The following is an 18,296-nucleotide window of genomic DNA, read 5'->3' as shown; positions in this document are numbered from 1 at the left end:
ATAAATAAGTTAACCCCCTCCACCATTTGCCTCTGCTTACAACAGCAGTGTCAACACATCACCCTGGTTTAAGAATTTGCACCACTATTGTATCATACAAGAAAATATTGATCCCCCTGTGCTAAGAGCACAGTTTGGTTTGATTCTTCGGCCACCTCAAGTGGCGGCCATTGTGGTTACTACTATTCCTGGAACCACTTCATTTAGACATGTGCCATTTACATCCTGTATGGTTCATAGCCACACACAGGCAACCAGTCATGCAGGCATTAAGGAAGGGACAGCCTAGCATACAAGAGATTACAACACACGTACGCACGCGCGCACACACACACACACACACACACTTCAGTAGATAGACACACACACACTTCAGTAGATAGACACACACACACACACACACACTTCAGTAGATAGACATCAGAAGTCAGGGCCATGGAATGCTCGGAATGGAACGTCCAGTGTTCCGGATGATTCCTAATCGCTCTTCAGGCCCCCGTTGTTCTGCTCCCTCAGCTTCCTCCTTCTCAGGTAGCCGGTGCGCTGCAGGCGGTTCATCCTGGCACCGAAGAAGATGACCAAGTGCATGGGCACCAGCACGGTGGTCAGCCAGCCCTGAGGAGAACACACACACACACACAGGGGGATATGGCTTCAATATTACATATGCGTGTGAATTTTTAGCAATCGTTCGCTGTAGTCTATTTGAGTGAAACTTGGGGAGGGAGAGCGCAGCAGCAAACACGAGCAGAGTATTGATGGAAAGTTAAAATGGACATCCTGGTCAGAAAGGCAGACCAGGACGGCTGGACGTCGTCAAAGCCGGAACATAAACCCGCTGGAGAATCATCAATCCCATCGTTCCCAGTACCAGAGCCCAGTTAAGACCTGGTGGGAAGGAGCTCCTCTGCAGAGAGGGGACCGTCACCGACCACAGAGACATGACCTCAGGGGGGGCGGGGCAAAGGAAGAACAGGAAGCTAGGCTAGCTCCTCACCATCACGGCGTGGGGGAAGTAGCCGTTGGTCTGGCTCTGTAGCCCCACGGTGGTCAGCTCAGCCGCCACGTAGCGCTCGGGGGTGGGCTTGTCCAGGGTGGGGTTCCTGATGCGGGTCATCTTGGTGGCCACGAAGAAAGGCAGCACACTCTGGGGGGGGACAGAGGATTAGCTCACAAACTTTTAAAAAAGGAACAAGATGCTGAATATAAAAAATAAAGGGTTGACTAAACTGCTAATTAGCGATTGACTTCGCAGCGCTACACCATCTTGCAGGAAACGGGAAGTGCAGTCTCACCTGGATGATGAGTCCCTGTCTCCTGTACTCCTCCTGCAGGCCGCGAGAGAAGAAGTCCACAAACGCCTGGAGGGGAAGAGAGGACAGCAGGGTTACCCAACACAGCCTCACCTTACCGCTGGGGAGAGACCAGACGTCTGGAGAGAGACCAGACGTCTGGAGAGAGACCGGACGTCTGGAGAGAGACCGGACGTCTGGAGAGAGACCGGACGTCTGGAGAGAGACCGGGACGTCTGGAGAGAGACCGGGACGTCTGGAGAGAGACCGGACGTCTGGAGAGAGACCGGACGTCTGGAGAGAGACCGGACGTCTGGAGAGAGACCGGGACGTCTGGAGAGAGACCGGGACGTCTGGAGAGAGACCGGACGTCTGGAGAGAGAGACCGGACGTCTGGAGAGAGACCGGACGTCTGGAGAGTCTGGAGAGAGAGACCGGACGTCTGGAGAGAGAGACCGGACGTCTGGAGAGAGAGACCGGACGTCTGGAGAGAGAGACCGGACGTCTGGAGAGAGAGACCGGACGTCTGGAGAGAGAGACCGGACGTCTGGAGAGAGACCGGACGTCTGGAGAGAGAGACCGGACGTCTGGAGAGAGACCGGACGTCTGGAGAGAGAGACCGGACGTCTGGAGAGAGAGACCGGACGTCTGGAGAGAGAGACCGGACGTCTGGAGAGAGACCGGACGTCTGGAGAGAGACCGGATGTCTGGAGAGAGACCGGATGTCTGGAGAGAGACCGGACGTCTGGAGAGAGACCGGACGTCTGGAGAGAGACCGGACGTCTGGAGAGAGACCGGATGTCTGGAGAGAGACCGGACGTCTGGAGAGAGACCGGACCTCTGGAGAGAGACCGGACATCTGGAGAGAGACCGGACGTCTGGAGAGAGACCGGATGTCTGGAGAGAGACCGGACGTCTGGAGAGAGACCGGACGTCTTGAGAGAGACCGGACGTCTTGAGAGAGACCGGACGTCTGGAGAGGGACCGGATGTCTGGATTCTAGGGGCAGAGAGAGCTGAGAGTGCGACGGTCAGCCTCACTTGAAAGGATGGAGGGATGGATGGATGGATGATGGTAAATATAGTGAGCGAGTGAGCGAATGAGTGAGTGAGTGAATGAGCGGGTGAGCGGGTGATGGAGCGAGTGAGTGAGTGAGTGAGCGAGTGAGCGAGTGAGCGAGCGATGGAGCGCTCACCTTAGAGGAGGAGTAGACGGTGAGCAGGGGGACGGGGTACATGCCGCTGGCGGAGGAGATGTTGAGGACCACGCCTCTGGACCTGAAACACAGACGGGCACCGTGGATGAGAACGGCTGAAGGACTGCGGCGACGCCCCAACGGGGTCCACCTTTGACGGCAGGACAGACGGTAACGTGACGAGTTAAGTGTACTTGCAGGCCACACACAGTGAGATACACATACATGTACACACACAACACACACACACACAGGCATGAGACACACAGACACACGAACGCTAACGTAATTGCGGTCGCCATGCACGTTGCCATGGCAGCCGCTTGCTCGCTCAGTGATGTAGCGGAGCGAGGCGCGTGGGGGGGGGTGGGGTGGGGGGGGCAAATGAGGGGTGCTTCAGCCTCACACGGCACTAAATGTGCCTGCACTCTCATTGGCTCCCATCTCCCCATGTGACCCCCTCTGAGCCAATCGGGAGGGAGTGCACTTTGTGTGAATTGAAAGCTCGTCAGAATTGTGAACAAAGAGAGGAGAGGGGGGTGGGGGGGGGGGGTGGAGTACCTAATATGGGGAAGACTCTTTTTGTGAAACATATCGGCCCTTCATTGTCACATCAGAGTTCCAAAGAAGGAGGCGCGTTGAGGTTTTGCGTCTCAGCGGTCAGACAGCGCGGGCGCGGACCGAGCCAACCGGCCCGCCAGCCGGCGTTGTCACATGACAGCGCGCCGTTCAACCAAACACGAGGAAGGGAAGGTAAAACGGCTTCAACTCACCTCTCGGCCATCCTGGGCAGCACCAGGCGGGTCATCTAAAAGAGACAAACGCCAACGTTAACCAATGAGCAGCGAGCGGGAGTATGACGGAGTGGCCAACGCGGAGCGGTAGAGGGAAGCTGGGAGATCGGTGGAATACCGCCGTTCGCGTTCCACCCAATCACGGCGGAGAGCAGGGCGTTATTCAGATCAACGGCAACCCTGCGATACCGGGCCGGAGTGCAGAAGTTTAGACCCTTAGATACCGCTTAAAAATAAACCACACGGGCATCATGGGAGAATTTTTTTTTTTTTTCCCCCTCCATACATCAGCCGCGTGGGAGGAGGGGGCGGGCGGAGAGGGAGAGAGAGAGAGAGAGAGAGAGAGAGAGAGAGAGAGAGAGAGAGAGAGAGAGAGAGAGAGAGAGAGAGTGCGTGGGTGGGTGGTGAGTACAGACAGCATTGGTGTGGTTCACTGTTGCTTTGAGAACCACTGGGATACTGCAGGTACCATGGCAGTAGCAACAGTGAGGAGGAGGAGGAGGAGGAGGAGGGGGAGGGAGAGATGGACGCATTTCAACTCAACTTTGTTCTAGTTCGAGAACGAGAAAAATCTAATCTTACCTGGCACACCGAGGTTATGTTGACGTGGATCATGTTGCTGATGAACTGAAACAGAAATCAGAAAGAGAGACATTATCAAGCAAGGAAGGATCCGCATGACTTCCTTAAAAAGACACTTAGGAAAGAGAGACAATGAGAAACTCACGTTGTCCAGATCAGGAATGTTCAGGAAGTACTCAGGATAGGAGTAGGAGATGCCCACATTGTTCACTGTTCAAGAAGAAGAAGCATGAAAAGAGTTAAAACCATTCTTCTAAAATAGCACCGTTTTACTGATGAATCGAGAGTGAAGTGACTAATCTGCACCAGTAGGTGGCAGCAGAAATTCACAATTGAAAGCGGAGTCGTTCATAAAGAGACCCACACAACCACACCTTAAACTAGAGAAGCACATTCGCTTATCACTGGCTTTCTCACAAAAGAACAATGAGTTCCCCCAAATGTTTCACTGTCACACCGGCCCCAAATGTGTGCCGTTGTGCAAGTTGTGGCTATGGCATAGCACACACATGAGCACACACTTTTGCCAAGTTTCTAGTTCAGTGAGCGAGGACAAGGAAGGTGCGAACCAGACACCTGTGAGTAATGTTGTAGGTTTTCCTCTTCACATAATCTTTGACAGAAACTATGCAGAGGGCAATGTGTGTGTGCGTGCATGTGTGTGTGTGTGTGTGTTTGTGGAAGAGATATTTATGAACTATGCAGCGAACAGGGCAGGCCAAAGCCATTCTTACCCAGCACTCCAATCTCCAGTCCTGCGAGCCCAGCCTCAATCTTGGGGTAGATGTCGTCTTTGCCGAAGTCCACAGCGATGGTCTTGGTCTCCACCTTGAACTGCTCCCCTGTGGAGGAGGAAAGAGGAGCATGTTAATGATGTTTAAGGAAACTTGCAACAAAGAACAGGTTAGCATTATGTGCAAATGCAGGCTGAGAGAGGATATATCGGACATTAAAAGGGTAGGAATCCTAATTGCGGTTCAAGAGTTGAGAATGCACACATCTCTCATCTCCTAGGAAACGCAAGCACCTGCGCACGACACACACCACACTTAGTGTTCTATTCCAGCAGGTTAGCACACAAAGAATGTTTTTTTATATGGCCCAACTCATTCGGCCAATTTCCCAACTCAGACAGAAGGGGGTGCTATGTACCCACAAATAAATCAGAGAACCCCTTTCTTTCTAAGTACACCCCCCCATCCCCCCCCCACCCCAATTACAATTTATTGTCCGAAGACTCGTTTGTCTAACGAGTGGCAGAGTTACCTCTGAGGAATATTTGCCACCAAGCGTGCACAGACAGGAGCTGCTGAGAAATATGAATGACATTTTACAGCAAGGAGAAGAGGACGAACGGGGGGGGGGGAGAACCTCCCTGAAGTCGACACCTTATTCATGAATCTATATTTAGCCGGTGCTGCCATTGAGAATCAAACTGAAAGAGAGGATCTCCAGAGAGGGTTACAAAGGTGATGTAGGACTTGGGGTTGCCAGATTTGATTGGGTAGATGAGGTTGGGTTGCTAGGTGGAAAATTGAGTACTGTAGAATTCAATTGAGAATCAACTCAATAAAGGTTAAAAAAAAAATAGAGCGAGAGTTGTGAATTTGAAGTGGTGACAAAGATTGTATATGCTTGGTTGCCTGGTTGAGGCTGGTTGCCAGGTTACACGAGAGAGGGGTTTTTTTTTTTTGGGGGGGGGGAGGGGTTATCAGGCTAAATCGTGAGGGAGGAGTGCCAGGCTTTGGCATGCTGCACCCCCTGCTCGTGACTACCCATCACCCCCCTCTATGGAGGAGAAGCACCACAGGGGGAATTGGACCTTGGGTGATCGCCAAGAGACTGGCCAGCGCCCAGCGACTGGGGCGGTGGACGTCATCACTGAAAGAGGGAGGGTGTCACCGTTCCCAAACGCTACAAACTTCATATGAAATACTGAGAGGATAAACTCCTAGAAGCCCTTCATTCTCGGAACAAGTGGCATTTCAATTCACGTTTCAATAGATAAGACCTTACAAATCTTTCCTGTTGAGGTAGGTGAATGGATGTTTTTTTTGGGCACCAAGGGTTGTCTACCCACATCTAGGAAGTTAGGGACTTGGGCACCAGCAGCTCAGAATGGTAGAGTCTTGCGTTCAACTAGTGTTTTGTTAAAAGGCAACACCCGGAAACTGACAGGGTTTTGTTCCAAGGAATTCTTCTTAATTAAAGAAAGCTACACACACAGGCAATTAGTGACTAAAGCACCAGGGCCCACATAGTACTCTTTACGGAGTTGCAAGGGGAGCCTGCGAGTCCACACACACACAGACGCACACACACACACAGACACACACGCACACACACACAGACGCACACACACCCCACTGGATGTGCTAGTTCACTTCCTCTCTCCCGCATTGGAGAAAGGTGGAGACATGAGTGTGTGTGTGTGTGTGTGTGTGTGTGTGTGCGTACGCTCCCATTCACCACAGAGACAGTAAGGGAGGGAGTGTGTGTGTGTGTATGTGTGTGTGTGTGTGTAGAAGTGAATGAAAGCCCCAGACATACCATGTGACTCAGAGGACGGAAGTCACAGGCTGACCGGCTGACCAGACGGACTTCCTCATCAGCCCTCTTACTGTGCTCACCGCCCTCACAGCTTTCCATGATGACAGACACATGCAAAAGGGCCTTCAGAGTGTGTGTGTGTGTGTGTGTGTGTGTGTGTGTGTGTGTGTGTCTGCAGGCGGGGGGTGTGTGTGTAAACAAACACACCCAGCATCCCACGCTGGCGCCGTGACGGCGATGACGTAACCTAGGAGCCAGCCAGCTACACCCCTCTGTGCACAACAGATGGCTAGTCACACCCAAGGCTTCCCTAGATTGCAGGACAAGTCGCATGCGCGCACACACCACACACACACCCCCCACACACACACACCACACACCCCCCACACACACACACACCCCCCCCACACACACCACACCCCACACACTTACCGAGCGACGTGGCAACATCGTCCAGCTTGTCCTGCGAGCGACTGATGAGCACGATGGCGAAACCTCGACGAGCGAGCTGAGAGAGAGACAGACAGTGAGAGAGTGAGTAAGAGAGACAGTGAGAGAAAGAGAGAGAGAAAGACAGAGCGAGAGAGAGAGAGACAGAGACAGAGACAGAGACAGAGAGAGAGAGAGAGAGAGACAGAGACAGATAGACCGACAGAGACAAGAGAGAGAGACAGACAGAGACAAGAGAGAGAGAGGGAGACCGACAGAGACGAGAGAAAGACAGACAGTGAGAGAGAGACGGACAGGCAGACCGACAGAGACAAGATGGAGAGAGAGAGGAAGAGAGAGAGAGAGAGAGAGAGAGAGACAGACAGACAGACAAGACAGACAGACAAGACAGACCGACAGAGACAAGAGAGAAAGAGACAGACAGACAGTGAGAGAGACAGGAAGACAGACCGACGGAGACGAGAGAGAGAGAGAAAGAACGAACGAACATATACTTCAGAGTTAGCACACAGACATTTTGTGCCTCCAAGCTCGTCTACATCTACTGCGTCTACTTGGATATTGGACATCATGTGAGGTTACATGGTGTTATGTGGACAGGGGGAATCAGCACAGGCCTGTAGGCCTCTGATGTCCTGAGCTCAAGCTTTTATGAATGAGCCACATGCATACTCCATCGGAAGGGGTGATCCTATTCAACTTGTGTGTTTGTGTAGTAGTGGTGGTTCTTGTAACCTTGGTACTACAGCTCTTTTAAATGAGCCTCTGTTTAAATGTGTGTGTGTGTGTGTACCCTTTTCCACATTAATAGACCTATAAGAGCCCACCCTATCGTTGCCTATGAGCGAACGCTGTGTGTACGAATCACAGAGCTTTTACGTGAAGGAAATGAACAAAGTGAGGAGGTCCAGGACTCTCACCTCCTCAGAGTAGGATTTCCCGATTCCGTCCGTAGCTCCCGTCACAACTGGAGAGAGAAGAGAAAAGAGAGAGGAGAGAGGAGAGAGAGAGAGAGAGAGAGAGAGAGAGAGAGAGAGAGAGAGGAGTGAGAGAGAGAGAGAGAGAGAAAGAGGTCAATTCACATTCAAACACCTCCCATTCACTGACCGGCAAAGTCCCTGTCCGCTATACGCGAAACATCTGCCTTGCGTTTGAGACGTTATATCTAAAAGCCCAAAAATACGACTGCATCGTGAGGCGCCTTCGCGTCCTCATCAAACTGCTTCGCAAAAGGTCATCCCAACAACACGCAGGGTCGACCCAGCAGCCGTTATTGAGCGGCTTCAACTCAAAGAGAAGGAGGGACAGCGGCGGGTCACCGAGGGACACGCCCAGAGCTCCCAGTAGATGCTGAAGGGGACCTGGTGGGACTCTGGCTTCAGTGAATGGTTGGGGGTGGAGACCAGGACGTGAGGCTGTGAGGGGGGGGAGGTTTAGAGAGCGGGGTCAGGGGTCGGCTCCGGACCGATCCTTACGGTGCGGGTGAGGGGGACGCCGTCGGTTTCCCGAGCTCGGCCGTCCGGACCGGCGGTGGTACGGAGGAGAGAGCGGCGCCGGCGGAGGGGACGCCGGGCGGAGATATGGCGCCACAGGAGGGAGGGGGGGCCGGCGTTCTTCCCCTGTTCTCCGCTCCTCCTCACCTTGTCAAGAGAGCACGGCTATTTATAGATCCTCACTGCCCGTCACCCTGATTCCCTGACTGACTGCAAGAGGGGGGGGGCGAGAGAGAGAGAGAGAGCGAGAGAGAGAGCGAGAGAGCGAGAGAGAGAAAGAGAGAGAAAGAAAGAGAAAGAGAAAAAAAGAAAGAGAGAAAAAGAAAGAGAAAGAAAGAGAGAAAGAAAGAAAGAAAGGTGTGGCAAATAATAGATATAGGAGATTTTTGGGGTGTGCTCTCACACACACCATTGTGTTATCATGAGTGGCACAGGGCTGATGAAAGATTAATACAAGCAGAGACCATTCTCTAGCAGCGAGCTGGAGAGGAGAAAAGAAGAGAGGAGGGAGGGAGGGAGCGAGGGAGGGGAGTGGGGGGGGGCTGATGACGAACATGGAGCACGAGAAAGAGGGGAGGGGTTGAGGAGGGATCCTGGGGGCGGCTAAAAATAGAAATGGAGAGACAGAGCGCGCAAGAAGAGGGACAGAAAACAGGGGGAAAGGGGTGAGCGCACGAAGGAGAAAGTGATGGAGAGAGAGAGAGGGAGAGGGAGAGAGAGAGAGAGAGAGGGAGAGAGACGAAGAAAGAAAGCAGCACAAAGTCAAAAATGAAGAGAGCAGAATCCCTGGTTCTGGTTTTTAACTCCCTCTTCCAGTGTTAACAATGACATGATGCTCCTTGGCAGAGAAGCCTCAGTGGCGACCGGCAGCATCATCACAGCGGGCCGTCGCCCTAAAATCCCCACGCCGAACGCCGTCCCAACCGAGACAACGGCCGAGAGTTGACCAATACCGTTCACGCGTTGCGTTCACCCCGCCCGAGCGCGCCGAGTACCGAGACGGCGCGCTGCAGGCTGGGTGGCGGCTCGGTGTCGGACCCGTGGCTGGACGGGCCCTGCTGATCAGTGGGCCATGCGCTCGCTGTTGAGTTATATGGCCGACTGGTCAGTGCAAGGTGGTGATCAGGTGAGCCAAGTGGAAATATAGGCATCCTGGGACCATAGTGGGTGTTTGTATCGTTACAGTAGGACACACTGTACTGACTGTGGAAGATGGCGGGACAGGGGTTGGGTTCATGTCTGCTGTTTTTTATATTATTGTCTTTGGAGTTTTGGTGCTGATTCTGTGGATGTGCCCAACAGTCTGTCCTGTTTTTATGACATCATCGACCATGTTGGAAATAAGTGGTTACACTTTTACATGTTATCGCTTGGATTCAATGTGTGCTACAGCCGTAAATAAAATCAATCAATCCTCTCGTTTCCTTTGGACTGGGTCATCATTCAAAAGGTTCTGTGTTGTTCCAAGCACTGGTGAACCTAGGGATTATCTCTGATCTAGGGATTATGTTTAAAAAGGTTTGTGTGAATCATTTGGGCGTTGCGAGAGCCGTGAGAGCATTAAGTCCTGAAAAACAAACTGCCTGTCATTCACACCGCCGCCTCCCAAACAGCCTGAAATTGACCGCCCCGGAACCTTCTATGAAACCACATGTAAGGAATGTTCTCTCAATACCGTCGGCACGTTGCGTTTCGAGGTGACGATAACACACTCCGCTTGGCGGGACGGGGACGGGGGGGGGGGGTCGAGTGTTCTGACCCGACCACATTCCCACAGCCCCCTCGCCGGCGCGGGGAATTCAAGTCACGCTGTAGGTCTGTGGGGTTTGCGCACGTACGCACACACTCACTCACGTACAGTATGTGATCCGACAGCAGGTGTTCAGGAGCGCGGAAGCAGACGTTTGTCTGCTTGGGATAAAATATTTCTCATTTCGTCACGTTATTCGATTCTGATCCTATTCTGTTGTTTGTGTAACGGCAGTAGTGACCGTCTCTCCATCACCTTTACCTCCGTGTTGAACTCACTGTTTAAGACAGGGGTGAGGGGGGGGAAAGAGACAGGGAGAGAAAGAGAAAGAGAAAGAGAGAGAAAGAAAGAAAGAAAGAAAGAAAGAAAGAAAGAAAGAAAGAAAGAAAGAAAGAAAGAAAGAAAGAAAGAAAGAAAGAAAGAAAGAAAGAAAGAAAGAAAGAAAGCTCTAGTTGCAAGTTATTTCATGTACCAACATATGGCACTTTGCTTGATGAAAGAGTGTTTTGGATATAACCTATTAGAATATATACTTTAGCCACACTGGAAAGAGTCTTTAGAAACATACCGTAGGGCTCAACTATAAAACAATGTCTATGAAGTTTCCAAACTGAAATATGAACATTATATTGGATATAAACAAACAAATATCGGTATGTGTCTGCTCTGAGCTGTTGGTGAGAAACTGGGGAGGAAGAAGAAAGCTCTGTCATCCATTCAACTTTTCCATCACGCATTCTTAAAAGGAACATTGCGTCCTACCATTCCATTGTTGAAAATCCCCTACACACACAGTGGGATGTTATTCCCCTCACGTGAGCGGTGCATTACGTCTCTGGCGCTCTACAGATAGGGGCTACGCAAGCAAGTACGTTAGTGATACCACCACATCTGACGCTCCGCAGAGAACACACGCACATGCTAACGAAAAGAGGTGTGTGTGTGTGTGTGTGTGTGGATGGATGAGGAGTGGGTAGTATGTGTATGTACAAGTGTACAAGAAATAAATGGATAGGTAGGTGTGTAAGTAGTGTGTGTGTGTGTATGTCTGCCATACAACATCAACCGTTTTCAGAATCACATCTCATTCGCAGCATCCCCCCCGTTTCCTCTCCACCAACGCCTCCGAGAGAAACAAAACCCACCATTCTGTCTCCGAGATGCCCTGACGGGGGCGTACGTGCGCCGATCTCCTCTCAGCGTTGCGCATCACGTTCAGAGGTACTGACACCCCCCCCCCCCCCCCCCCACACACACGCACACACACACACACACACACACACACACACACACACACCCTCCCCAGCCGCGCAGCGGAGCTGCCCCTGCCGCTGCCTGCTCAATATTCCGCGGGCTAAAAAAAGCAGCCGTATGAGTAAAAATAGCAGCGGCGCTGCACTGCCTCGTCTGGTAGCTGCCGCAGCACCTGAATACCAACAAGAACCCCCCCCCCCTCCAGGCTATATGCTGCATCCCTCCCCTCCCCAATGTTAGCCTACCGACAGCGCTAACGAGACGCAGCATCTCTGCAGCTGCAACACCCCCAACGGAACACGTAGGCTACAGCCTGCGACTGTGTGCTCAGGAATTAGGCTGCAACGACGCATGTGTTCACCAAAAGATCCTCAAAGCAAAAGAGATGGAAAGGAAACATATCTGCCACACCTAAACTCGAATCTGCCCCCCAAAAGAAATTCACTACCGGGTAGGAAGATGGTGAGTGAGCAGCCGTTGAGTCTATAGCATAAGCTGCACATGGGCCTATGACGTGTCAATGCCAAACTACTGGAAAAATCCTCTCCAATTAAGAATCGGTGAGGGGAGGCTGCGGTCCTCGGATGCCCCGCTCTTCTTACGTGTCGTTATGCAATTTGTCGCACCCCTTGCTGCTGCAGTAGAAGATCAACCCCCCAACCCACCTCCCACATTCAAACACACGGCGCTTTAAATAGCCTAGCTGTGGGGAAAAAGTCACATGGGCCAAATAAAACTGGACTTGATGGGGGGGGGGGGGGTCTATATTGAGGTACCAGCAAAAAAAAAAGAAGCTCACCCAGAGTCTCATGCTTGTTAAAGAATCAATAGTCTCCTTCACATCTCAACTAGTCAGGGGGACATAAAGGTGGGAATTTAACGGCTTCACTGGTGCTTTGTGTGTGAAATGTAAGATCTGAAAGGTAGGCTACATCTGACATATCTAGGAACGTGCCTCACAATGAGTAGCCTAGACTACACCTTGTGACAATGTGCCCAAAACTGTTATTCAAAAACACAGACATGGAATCTTTACAGTAGGCCTAATGTATTTTGCACGGCAATGGCTTTGTGGCTGCTAGCCTACTGCACCTGAAGTTCAACACCCAAGATAAAAATGTCACCACAAATGGCTCTGAACAAATTAAAGACTCTTTTGGCTTAAAAGTTCAACTGGAAAGGACCTCACATTCTGTTCACTCTACCAAACAAAGACACTACAGAAACGCAAAAATGTGATATTAGGGACACATACACTACCTGAGAACAGGTTGCCAGGTGAAGCCTAATTGAATGACCTATCTATCTTTAAACATTAGGTCAACAACAGAAACAGAGCAAGAAAACCCTGTCAGACCACATTATGAAGACTCTGGCATCAGTCTTGAACTAATGAATACCTAACATGCCAGACAAAGGAGCATTAACACCTAATGCTAGCCACATAGCCCCGAGGGTGTCTTACTGAGATTGACAGGTGAATCCAAACCCAATTCCAAAGCTACATTAGAGGTCTTAAAAATTCTTGAATGTGGAAGAATGCTGGGGCCATATTTGCATGATGCTGAGTATCAGTTGAACAGGAGACATGCCTTGGTACCAGATGCTACATAAGCTAGGTCACAGAAATACAGTAGGTAGGTAAGCAACACCTGAGATTATCTGCCAACAGAAACTCTTAAACAACGTTCCTGTAGGCTAATTAATGGTTTGGTCCTGAGCAATAAGGAAGTGATGAGAATGCAATAATATAATAGGAATAGGTTGCTACGCTTTGTGCATGTACATAAGACCATTCGCTTTTAAACAAATTGGACAACTGTGAACGTAGCAACCATCTTGCCAACTAGTGACGTTGTACAATGTAAAAGTAGTACAATGTAAAAGCATTTTTAGGAATGGTGGTGCCACAAGCACATTTGCCAAAAATCTAAAATGCCTCCGCCTGCATGAAACAGCCATAAAATGGGTGGGCCCTAGAATATGGTTTCTGCACATGGATATAACAAAGTGCAAATATGATCTTAAAAAATGAAATTAAATAAGGAAACGACAAATGGAAGACTTCCTTTCTTTAGAAATAAAGGGAGGGAGGGAGGGAGGGAGGGAGGGAGGGAGGGAAGCGTCGTGACAGTGGAGAGAGGGGGGGGGCTGGGGGGGATGAACAAACAAATGCAGGGAAGAGAGAGAGAGAAATAGAAGACAGGGTAGAGTGGGAGATCGTAGAGGGATGCTGGAGATACTGTGGAGAGAGAGAAAAAAAGAGTTGGGCGAGAAGGGGAGGGGGGATTGGGTGGGGGGGGGAGGTGGAGATGGCTGCTGGCTGGATAAGGAGTTGGGAGGGGTGGCTTGAAATGAGGAGCTGCAGTTTTTTTACCCAGCAGCCCCGGCTGCAGCACGTGTCACAGAGCGTGTTCGTCACATGAACGGCAGCGCTCTCTCCCTGACAGCCACCCCCCCCCCGCTCTTCCAAAGCCCCCAGCCTCACAAATCCACACCATTCACAGCACTAGGAGGGAAGCACACAACAGGGCTTCATTCACACATGCATGTTCTTCACCATCAATGAAGCCCGGTACCCCACTAAATATTATCAGCACATTACCAGTTCACACAAAATATTATTAGGATGGTCTGTACATCCGCTAATGATCAAGCGGTCCCCCCAAAAAATATCCCCAAAAAAGCGCACATGCAGTATATGGTTATTCGTCTATACCCCTCAATTGTTCAAAATACACCCACTTTTAATTACTATGAAAAGGACCAATGGCTAAGTAATAAAAACAGCCTTGTTTAGAGACGGTGCGACCCCAAACAGACCGCTACCATCAAATACACCCAAGGTGAGTCTGAGAGGTCCCCCTTGCGTACAGTCACCCAAGTTTTCTGTCACCCTCCTACTTTAGGCCTAGTCATGAATGGCTGCACCCCCCCCCCCCCCCCCAAAAAAAAAAGTACCACTTTCTCAGTGAACTGGAAAGAGAGAGAGAGAGAGAGAGAGGGAGAGAGAGAGCTGTTTGTATCGTGTGCAAAGGTGCATGCATGTTGAATGTGTTGTGAAACAGTCCTAATCATCTTTCAAATCAATGGTGCTCTAAAATCTCAGATATGTATGCAACAACCAAAACAAAACGTTACCTCAAAAACAACCCCCATCCAGCAAACACTACTACTTGGCCCAAACCACATCCCCTAGAATGGAATTAGAAGCTTCAGTACACTACCCCTTTCCCCAGTCTCTCTCTCTCTCTCTCCCCCTCCCTCCCTCCCTCTCTCTCTCTGCATGATGTTTATCAACTGCAACAGACACTGGCATCCTTATGTAATGCTGGGCTAGGAGAGGAGGGTGAGGGAAGAGTTCACCGTCTCCTGTAATGCACTCAGACTAAGCAGGCTTTAGTTCAAACATACAGTACCGTTTCCTTTATGAAAAGGCATGACTTCCTGTAAATCCACTTCCTTTATGAAAAGGCATGACTTCCTGTAAATCAATGTGGCATGAGAGAGTACTGGGAGAGTAAAATCTCAACTGGGTTTTATTGAATGGGGAACAGGGGTTTTGTATAGAATGGGACGTCTAATATTTTGGTTTTTGAAGCATATACACAAATACACACTGAATACGCTTAGGTAGGGCTATTGCAAGTCAATGCCAAATGGCCTAGCAGATGAAATGCATAGTACTAGCAAGAACTGGGGGATGCCTCCTTGACTCACTGGTGCAGTACTCCCTGTTACCACCAGGGGTCTCTTCCACTATGGGAACACACCACACCACTCAGTGTCAGAGGAACTCCACACAGAAACCCTTCCTGAGCTCTGTGGAAGAGGCAGGTGGCACACAGACTGCAGTACTGTTCTACACCACTAGGAGAAGAAAGGAAAGCGGGAGCTCCTACTGAAAAGATGAGTACACTTTTACTAATATTCTCAACTGAAAATGATTGATAGGATTTCATTTGCATTGCCTTGAACACCCAATTCAGGGTCCAATTTTACGCTCTCTGGGTCTTACTTTTAACCCCTGAGGACATTTAAGATATCTAATCCCACATTAGGGGTTTGGAGCAAATTCCTCTCTCTCATGGAGGCATGTCAAGTCGCACGCTCTGTTCTTACTGTTGACTTTAGGGAATCTGGTTAGGTGAGAAATGTCCCTGGTTGCAATGGCAACCACGTGTACTGGAACATGCACATGGCTGAACAATAAGCAAAGTTAGCTAGCTTGGCATCTTCTGCAAGCAAAGAAGGATCTAGTATGCCATATGTTATTTTGTTGTTGGTGGTGGGTCTGAAATAAAAACAATACAAAATGATGGAAGGCTGATTGATTTTGCTCAATGTAGGAAGGCAACAATGTTCTTCTCAGGGCCTTGTGCCAAAACAGATTTGAGAGACCTCCAAACACACCCAGATTAAGCCTACCACTGGAGTGTCCAGTGGACTAGGCCTATGCTTATCAATTTCAAGTCAAGTCCAAGTTCTGCGGGTTCAATCTATTCTTCAAGGCACAAAGCCTGAAGCTATAGACAACTATATCACTGTCTCTTGACATGAGCCCCCCCCCCCACTATATCACTTTGTCTCTTGACATGAGTGCCCCCCCCCCCCCCCCCCCCCAACACTCACACCATCTGATGTAACACAATGGATGGAGAGGGTTGGGACTGATGACTTCCCTAAGATATGGTGTTTGTGTGCATCTATGTGTGGCGTTTGTGTATGTGTGTGTATGTGTGTGTGTATGTGAAAGAAAGGGAAGCGTTGTGACAGTGCACATGTGTATTAAGGGAGTCACAGAATTGCACAAGCTAGCAGGACCTGTACATCTAAAGAAGAACAAGTTAATCAACTCACTGGCACCTGTCTACCCTGTACCTCACCTCGGTCACTAACACCCTGGAAAGCAACCCTGTCATTGGAAACGAATGTGAGGGACAAGTTGAACTGGTACTGTCTGTAACGTTTGGTTTCAGGGAGTGGCATCTCACCACCAACACCATCCCTAGAAAACTCTAAATGACCTATTCGACTGTGGCGACACCAGTCTCCCCTACCCTCCTCAGAATGCAACGAGCAATATGGAGTTCGGTGAGGTTACACAAGGGTTAGACGGGTTAGAATTGCTATTGATTGTGACATCTCCAGATTCATATGAAAAAAATGCATGCCAGAGCTATGACTAATCGGATGTGTGACTAATCTGACGCACAGGTACGCTACCCAGAAGCAGATACCATCAGAGGCATTGAACGTCATTAAGTATCTAAAGGGCCTACAGCATTCTAGTATTTGTTCATTTTGCTCATTCAATTCCATTATGGTACGCATGCGTAGCATCGATTTAGTTCCGAAACAAACCCTTATGATTTTCAACATAAGTGCGTCATGATGCAGACATAAACATCTACGGTATTTCAAACAGTCGTCTGTAGATCATAGGGATTGACGTTCTGGATAAGAGAAGGATGCTAGCAAACCTATCCTGGTGCTATCAGGAGCGCTTGGCAAATTGCGCAGCGAGACGTTAACGCGCCTCAGCTCCAGACGCAGTAGTATTCTCCAAAGAGGAGACTGGATATCTGGGTCAAGCTAGGCCATTGCGATTCCTACGAGTCTTGTCTCCGCATAACGCAAAGAAACTACTTCAAACGCATTAACATCCAATATAAACTTCTATTTGACCAAACACTAATCAACTTAAAACCGTCTGACAACAAACTAAACTTACCAAATGTGTAATATCTATACAAATGTAACTTTTGCGCACGATTCAATCAGTAGGGTATACAGATGCGTGATGGTCCTATATAAATTCCCTAAAATACTTGTCAACCATTGCTACATCACCAAAGTGTTTGTTGTTTACAAAATGTTGGATGAAACATCTAATTTAGACATTACAAACCGGTTAAAAGGAAAATGAGCAAAAAAATAGTCACGTTTTAATTGGGCATGCCCTATATCATGTGGATGGGCTAATGTCATCAAGTAGCCTAGTGTGCTAACTGAATTGTCACCTACACTCGAAATCTTTCAAAGTGCGCATAACATGCGCAATTCGGTCTATGCTTCATCGACACTGGACATCTTTGTCCGATTTAAAAGGTGGGTGGACGCTGATATAAGAGTCTGTCATCATAGATGCGTGTTTCACAAGATAAATCAAATTGGTCTAACAAGGGTGAGCTTCCTAATCAGTTAATTTAGCCCAAAGTCTGGTACACAACCGCACGTTTTACGTAGCACGTTGAATATCCATCAAAATGTGTGATAACGCAGCTTTCCTTGTATTATGATAAAGTTTGGGTTGCAAAATATAAATCTGGAATTTCAAGTCGAGTCATGGGCTCCTCGAGCAGCCTACTTCGTGACTTCGCATGTCTGGTGGTGAGGAACGGATGCGACCAACTCACCTGCCCATTTGCCCAGCTTCGGAGAGAGCAACTGTCCGTTTCCCAAGACCCAAATCCGAAAACCTGAAAGCAGTCGGTAGAGGACCCACAGTGATAGTGAGACCACAACGAACGCACCGACCCAGAAGAAGGGCTCCTCGGTAGCACGAAGCATGTCCTCCACGTTAAACGAATCCATGACAGCGGCTTTCAGTAACTGTGTGGAGACCTCAATTTTAGGCAATGTGCTCTAATTTCCAAGAAACAACGTGAGAGTCCCTTTATAAAGAGGTTGTATCATCACACTCCCACAACTCCCTCAACACTAGTCTATCCTGATTTAAGCACCCGCCCACCACCTACTCTATAGCTTCCCAGCAAACCCACCTCCGTTCTTCATTGGCTGCAGCCGCTGTCGAACAAAAGAAACCCCACACCCTTTGGTGAATTTACATGTCAATCAGAAAGACCGATTTCCCATTCATTCAATTTACTGTATGAAAGAGGGTGGGTCAAACGCGGGTCTTCGCCGGTGAGT

General features: G+C 49.6%; 1 protein-coding gene across 1 annotated transcript; it reads right to left on the bottom strand.

Moving 5' to 3' along the window:
- Window positions 1-477: 477 nt before the first annotated feature.
- Window positions 478-17,957, bottom strand: hsd17b12a (hydroxysteroid (17-beta) dehydrogenase 12a; the record flags this gene model as incomplete). Its single annotated transcript, XM_084451466.1, has 11 exons — window positions 478-615; window positions 998-1,147; window positions 1,296-1,361; window positions 2,488-2,569; window positions 3,261-3,295; window positions 3,864-3,908; window positions 4,009-4,073; window positions 4,598-4,705; window positions 6,846-6,921; window positions 7,784-7,830; window positions 17,780-17,957. The coding sequence occupies 11 exons, from the start codon at window positions 17,955-17,957 to the stop codon at window positions 478-480; spliced, it is 990 nt and encodes a 329-aa protein (XP_084307592.1).
- Between the last annotated feature and the right edge of the window lie 339 nt (window positions 17,958-18,296).

The sequence above is a fragment of the Borostomias antarcticus genome (assembly GCF_949987555.1).
Source record: "Borostomias antarcticus genome assembly, chromosome: 16".
Lineage (NCBI taxonomy): Eukaryota > Metazoa > Chordata > Actinopteri > Stomiiformes > Stomiidae > Borostomias > Borostomias antarcticus.
The sequence above is the reverse complement of the archived record's forward strand: the minus strand, read 5'-3'. Positions and strand labels throughout refer to the sequence as shown.